The sequence below is a fragment of the Arachis ipaensis genome, chromosome B09, assembly GCF_000816755.2.
Source record: "Arachis ipaensis cultivar K30076 chromosome B09, Araip1.1, whole genome shotgun sequence".
Taxonomy (NCBI): domain Eukaryota; kingdom Viridiplantae; phylum Streptophyta; class Magnoliopsida; order Fabales; family Fabaceae; genus Arachis; species Arachis ipaensis.
In genome coordinates, this window is record NC_029793.2 from 29372557 (window position 1) to 29379954 (window position 7398).

A 7398-nucleotide genomic window follows, 5' to 3' on the forward strand; every position below is an offset into this window, starting at 1 on the left:
TTGGCGAATTATATTTAATTCTGTGAGACTAATCAGTTCTTTTATTAATAATATTTCTGTTGAGTAAATGAAACTTGTTTATCTAACACATTAGTTGTTTAATTTATCTATTAAACATCAATTAGAATTGACAAATTTTTTTATTAAAAATCTCATTATTTTTGGATAATTGTCAGGAACTATTTATTATTTTTTTCTCTATTTTTTGTTACATTTTTAGATATTTCACTAAATTTTTTATGTAAAAATTATGAAATATTAGTGATTTTTAAATTTTTATTTTACTCATAAAAATTGATAAAATGATATTTTTTATCATTGAATATTTTTTTTATATTTTTTTTTTGTCTTACCTATAAAATAAATGGTAATAAATTATATTTTACCCTCTAAAGTAAAATTCAAAATTTAGAGAATTCAAATCTATATTATAAATTATCCCTCCCCATAGAGTTTAGACTCACACCAAACGGTCCAAATATTAGCAATTTAATTTACTTCTTTAGTTTTTTCACTAACCATATACGGATATACCAATGCAACCTGCATTATTCTACAATAAAATTGATTTCAGTTAAGTACCCTCAGAAAACAGAACATGCACCTTAAAACTAACCTTTTAACACAAAAATGAGATTGTTGATCCTGGTAGCCACAACCAACTGGAAAAGAACTGCGGACGGGAGGAAGGAAATTAATTAATTAATTAATTATGATTAGAAAGTGAAGAGACAAGTGCAGCATATCAGTCACCACCATGTTATATTGCCCCCAAATTAGAAAAAGTGAAAAACAATTACTTCTTGAATTCGTTATAGCCACAAAATAAAATTGAGGATATCCTCGTAATTAACCACGAAGAACACGTGCAAGTAGATAAGCAACCCCGACAAATCAAGCACCTAAAAATATCGATAACGTTTGCAAGGTAGGAAAAAATAGTTCAAATAATATAAAGTTATTTTATTTAATTTTTATTAATTATTAATATATTAAATTAAATAAAATAACTTTAGGTGTTATCTTTTAGTCTTCCTAATTTTACAGCTAATATAAATATATAGGCTTATTAGTTACCCATTCAAATCTTCCTATTTTTTTTTCTTCCTCATTTGACTCTCCTTTTGAGTTTGTTTGCTCCAAACGGAAAAGAAACATCTTTTTGTGTTACTTCCCTACCCTTTTTCCTTTTTTTTATCTATACATAATTAGAATATAAATAAAATTCTCTTCTAGTTTGCTCTTGTTTGTCATAATTTTCATTTCGTTTTTTTTATGTTTCATTTATTGGTTTATTAATGATATTGTTGTTGTTTATTTATTTGTTATTTTTATTATTTAGCTGCAAATACTCTTCTTTACTTAATTTGGGTAAAACAAATGTTATTTAAATTATATTCATTTGCATACTTTATTCTAAGCTAAGCTAAGTGCTTTACAATGGATGTGTTAGAGGTCCAAGTTAAAAATGACAAAGACGTAAGACAAGAATGGGGTTGAATCATATTAGGATAATTTTCGTTGAAGCAAGTAAATTATAAATTCTATCAAGTCTTTGAACTTGTATGCAATGGAATATGTTAGCATATATAGTTCAAGAAATTCTTTTAGCTAATTGATTTAATTTCAAACAACTTCTAATATTAAAGAATAATTATGATGTGTTTTAAAAAAAAATTAACCAAGACAGTTTGTTGAGTTTGAGTTATTTATTGTGATAACAAATATTTAGTTAATTTATTGAGAATTAATTTTAATCTGTGATTTGATTGAATGTGCTATAAAATTTCAGGATTGTTAATGATATTAATACCGAGTTTGTTATGTTTAGAAAGAATCAACTATCAACAACAAGACACAAAAAGAATATGTAAAGATTTACTACTGTCAAATAGAAAAAGAAAGTATCATGATAACAATGAAAAATAATTTGCTACAACGGCTGGTAAAGCTAGGATTTCGCTACTAGAAGAAGAATTAGTTTTCAAAGAAACTAAAGGAGAAAATTCAGAAATCAAACACTACACATTGGGTGATATTCTTTTTCATTTTGGTCTCAATAGATATATTAAGTTTTTGTTTGAGTCTTCCTTATATACAAAAAAGGCTTATGATGAAATGAGATATTATTTGGAAAAGCTTATGAGTGAAAAGTCTTCAACTAGAAAGAAAAGTCAATTCAGTTCAAGATTAAGTTTGTGTCTTTGTCTTGGCGTTATTGTTTGATCTCGCGATTTGCTTTGGTCTTGGCATTTCACTACAAAAAATTTAACGGATACTGTCAGATTTATCGATGAATTTATCAAAAAAATCTGTTAGTAATTTATTTAGTGTCAGAATAAATTTAATGGTATAAACTTTATCGGTAATTGTTTACTGGCAGTTTTTTTCATCTGCCACTTATTATTGTAAGAAAATGCTGTCAATAATTTTTTCCGTCGGATTTATTCTCAAGAGAATCCGACGGTAATATATTATTTACTAATAATTAAATTAATAACTACCGGAAGATTTAACCTATGATAAATCTGCCAACAATTTTAAATTTTAAATTTTTTTCTTCAAAATGTTAGATATTTTATAAAATCAATAATTTGCGTACCTCCAGCCATTACTAATAAATTCTTTGATTTAATTTAGAACTTCCAATTCTTGAATCATAAAATCAGATAGAATCAAAATGTGTTTATTTTTGTTATGTAATCAGAATTGGGGACCCAAACTTTATAAAGTTTATGAACAGTCGTGTTCTTTCCATCAAAGAACAGACCAACTGCTAATATAATTAATTAATAATTACAACATCACCCAAACTAATTTCTATACTAACAAATTAGACCACAATTAGAATAAAAATTTTAACATTCTCCCACTTGATCCAACATTTATTACGTATAGTCTATAATTACATACTATGCTTAAACAATTAAGACAAATTACAAGAATCATAGCGGTAGGTTCTCATTAATCGAGTATTACTTTCTATGTATTACAATGTAACATCTCCTAATTGAATAAACTCTTTATATGGTGTTTCTGTAGAAATAAGCCCAATGCTTATTCTAGGTCCTTCACTGAATTTTATTTGTCATTCTCAATCATGTATGCGCATAAATACTAACCAAATGAGAAACAAACAATAATAAGAATTTCGTATCCAAATATGTCATATAATATATAAGTCATATAATTGTCGTTACAGAACATAAACCCATACTAGTAACATGATTCTTAAACAATCCTGGTGGCATGCCTTTTGTCAAAGGATTAACTATTATTTGTTTAGTACTAATCTACTCTATCTGTACCTCATTAAACCTAACTCGGTCTTTAATGGCTAAGTACTTAATATCGATGTGCTTACTTCAACTACTACTTCTATTATTCGTAGCCATAAAAATATAGCAGCTGAATTGTCACAATATATTCTCAATGGCCTAGAGATACAATCCATATATCTTAAGCCCAGAGATGAAATTCTTTAACCAAACACCTTGTGATGTAGACTCAAAACAAGCAATAAACTTGACTTCCATGGTAGAAGTGGCTACAAGTGATTGTTTTGTACTCTTTCAAGATATTGCTCCATCAGCAAGCATAAAGATGTATCCTGACGTTGACTTCCTAGAATCAACACATCCCGCCAAGTCTGAATATGAGTATCCAACAATTTTTAAATTGTCAGTTCGTCTATATGTAAGCATGAAGTCCTTAGACCCTTGAAGATACCTTAAGATCTTCTTTGTAGCTCTCCAATGGATAATTCCTGGATTACTTTAATATCTTCCTAACATGCTAACAACAAAAGCAATGTCAGGTCAAGCAATGACAGGTCTTATACAGACCTGAGCATACATTAGGCTTCCAATGACTGAAGTATAAAGAATATTTTGCATTTGTTCCTTTTCAAGTTCATTTTTTGGACAATGATCTAAGCAGAATTTGTCACTTTTCATAATAGGTACAACACTTGGTGAACAATTTTACATTTTAAACCTCTCAAAAACTTTATTAATATAGGTTTCTTAAGATAAACCTAAAATTTTTTTATGTTTATCTCTATAAATTTTTATGCCAATGATATAAGATGCATCACTCATATCTTTCATATCAAAATGTCTAGAGAGAAATTGTTTCACTTTAACAACCCTAAATTATTTTTTCTAAGCAAAATATCATCTACATATAAGATGAGAAATATGATCTTGCTCCCACTAAACTTGTGATATATGCATTGATCATAAATATTCTCAATGAACCCGAATAAAGAAATCACATTGTGAAACTTCAAATACCACTGTCGGGAAGCCTGCTTAAGACCATACATTACTCTATTAAGCTTGCAAACTAACTCCTTACCAGCAGTTGAAATAAACTCTTCAGGTTGTCTCATATAGACCTCTTCTTCCAAATCTCCATTAAGGAAGGCCGTTTTCACATCCATTTGATGCAATTCCATGTCAAAGTGTGCTACCAATGCTATAATGATACGAAAAGAGTCTTTCTTTGAAACAGGAGAAAAGGTTTTCATGTAGTCAATCCTTCCCTTTGAATAAATCATTTGACAACAAGTCAAGCCTTGTAGTGCTCAATATTACCTGATGAATCCTTCTTGGTCTTAAAGACCCATTTGCAGCCAATGGCATTTTTTCCATCAGGCAATTCTACAAGATCCCAAACTTGGTTATCCGCCATAGAATTCATTTCATCCTTCATAGCATCTAGCCATAAATTGGAATTACGACTTTCCATTGCTTGTAAAAATGTCGTTGGGTCATTTTCATCACAAACATCATAGTCAGACTCAGCAAGATACACCACATAGTCACTAGAAATTGCAGGCTTTCTTATTCTTGTTGATCTTCTTAATGTTGCATCATCAACCTCTTGTAAAGGTAGTAGCATAACAGGTTTTTCCTCTTTTTGAAGTTATTCTTGAGCTATATGTTATTGAATAACATGTTCATTATGAAGAGTTTGATCCTCCATCATATGGTCTACTTGAACATTATCTTCGTAATGTGGAACATCAGTAATAAGCTATTCTACATTGACCCTATCTATATAGACATTGTATTGAATAATCACTGTTGTACATAGAGAGATTTGACAAACATTGTCATTCTCAACAACTTTAAGATGATGATTCTCCCGCTTTTCATAATTTTACACTCATCCTCCATATTATGTTCTACGGTCACAAATCACAATACCATAAAATTTCCTCCTCCTACTAAATAATAATAATAATAATAATATCCCTTTATCTTGATGAGGAGGTAAATGCCAGTGTGAATAGCCTCCTGCCATTCTACTACGAAAAATCTTTAGGTATACAGAATGGTTTTTTGAATACATAACAAGAAGCACATTTGTAATACATAACAAGAAGAAGCAAGCCAATTGCATCATCATGGAGCAAAAATGGTATACAGAACACAGATAATACAATAAAGCAAAGTTGCAAGGTTTCACTTGTATCAAAAACTAGAGATTTTACTCGATAACCTCTTACAGAAAACGTCCAAGGAAACCCTTTATCTCATCAATATATGGCGATCGAGTAGGAATTATGTGACCACAATCATGTTCAATTATCACAGAACAACCATCGTCATACAATGAAGTAAGTTCCTTGCTTGCTTGGTTGGCTATCTGCCTGTCCTTACCATGTTCATTGCCGAAAATATGAAGAGAAGGGCACTTGATGATGCCGCGTTCCATCTCCTTTACATTGAGAGAAAAGCCTGAGCATATTATTACAAATTTGAAGTCCATTTCACCTTTTAGTTGTTCTTGTTGCGCAGAGATTAAAGCCGCCATCGCCGCTCCCTGTGAAAATCCCAAGATACCGTCAAATGACCCTTGTTGGGAAAAAACGTTCTTCAAGTGTGACAGGGAAGTATCATATCCTTCAGTTTGTTGCTGGTATTGAAGTGGATCGAATGGGCCTTCTGCTACCTTCCAATTGACATCAGTACTTCCATCAGAATTGGGAGCTACTAACCATGCAAATTTATTCTTGCAATTCTCCAAAGGTGGAGGTGGACTAGACAGCATTGGAGATGATTCACAAATCGCACCTTTGGCCAAAGTTGTTTGATAAATGAATGACAACTCATGAGGTGCATCCACGAAAACAAATTCGGCAATTTTCTTTAGTCTTTTTGCTAATGATGATGTTCTTCCCTTAATCATTCGTATTTTAAATAAATAAGATGTAAAATTAAATTAATATTAAAAATTGGTGAATAATTATAAACAACTAATATTTTATTTTAATTAAAGATATCAGAAACCCTTAATTAATAAAATGGGGTGAAATATAAGTTTTTAAAGCTAATGAAATCACTACACCACAACCGAAATTTTGCAGTGGTTATATTTTAATTTTGTGGCGGTTTTAAATTACTTCTAAATCATCCTATAGTAAATAAAAGAAGCATCACGTCTTAATACTTCAATTAAACTAAGGGTCCGTTTGGAAAACTCTAGAAGTAGCTTTTTTTAACTTTTGACTTATGAAAAGTAGTAGTATTAATGTTGGGTGCAATTTTTAAAACCAAATTGCAATTTTCTAAGAAGCTATTTTGAAGCTTATAGAGAAGTTAAAAAAAATGACTTCTCTCATAATACTTCTACTTTTCACTACATTTCTTTAAAATAAGCACTTTTAGAGTTAAAAATCCAAATACAAAATAACTTATTTATAAGTTACTTTTAACAGAGTCATTTATTGTTTAAGTTATTTTATCAAAAGGAACTTAATTAAGTTAGTTACCCAAACTGGGCCTAAGTATATTTTATATCTTCTAAGAGTAGAGCTTAGATCTGTTTTTTCTTTGTAATTGAATGCATCATCAAATAGTAGCTTATCTTTAAGAAATGCCACCTACATAAAATTACACAAGGGCTAAGCTTTGTTAACGATATACCCAATGCAAGTTGAATACCAAAGTGTTAATAAGTGTTGACCTTGTTTTGACTTCCAACACAACCAACAACATAGCGACCGAAAAGCTTTGCATATTACCCAACTAAACTTCCAATACTTCCACAAGCTGCTAACACAAAAACCTTTTCTTCCCCTTTTGGGTTTGCACAATTCAAAAAATCCCACATAAGCTGTCATTCCCTCAAGCCCCAAGAAAAAATCAAGATTTTATAATTTGCACTGCTTTCCAAACATAAGCAGCATATATTGATGTAGAGCAAAAAGAGAGATTAACTAGTAAAAGATGTGGTAGCATAGTTAAAGAGGTGGAGACAAAACAACAATGCTACATACAAATATTATTATTTTAAATCAGTATTTAGTCAGTAATAATTTGTATTTATATTTATAAGAATTTATATACAAAAAATATATAATTTGTACCTATATTTATCAGAATTTGC

The 7398-nt window shown here is 30.0% G+C and overlaps 2 protein-coding genes across 8 annotated transcripts in view; both read right to left on the reverse strand.

The window, feature by feature from the left end:
• The window catches only part of LOC107618007 (2-alkenal reductase (NADP(+)-dependent)), a 19393-nt gene extending 18550 nt beyond the window's left edge, over positions 1-843 (reverse strand). The window contains exons 1-2 of one of the 7 annotated variants that reach the window (XM_021110548.1): positions 757-843; positions 617-673 (exon numbers count right to left, since the gene is read on the reverse strand). The gene's annotated coding sequence lies outside the window, so the exon portion shown is untranslated. Of the gene's footprint in view, positions 1-616 lie in introns of all 7 variants that reach the window. The other 6 variants (XM_021110544.1, XM_021110549.1, XM_021110546.1 and 3 more) reach the window with 6 other exon arrangements.
• On the reverse strand, positions 5397-6198 carry LOC107615374 (rhodanese-like domain-containing protein 6). The gene has a single exon (XM_016317439.1). The coding sequence runs from the start codon at positions 6196-6198 to the stop codon at positions 5512-5514; it is 687 nt and encodes a 228-aa protein (XP_016172925.1). The 3' UTR covers positions 5397-5511.

Excerpts from the sequence above, each read along its gene's own strand:
- LOC107615374 (XM_016317439.1), bottom strand. The coding sequence starts at position 6,198 with ATGATTAAGGGAAGAACATCATCATTAGCAAAAAGACTAAAGAAAATT.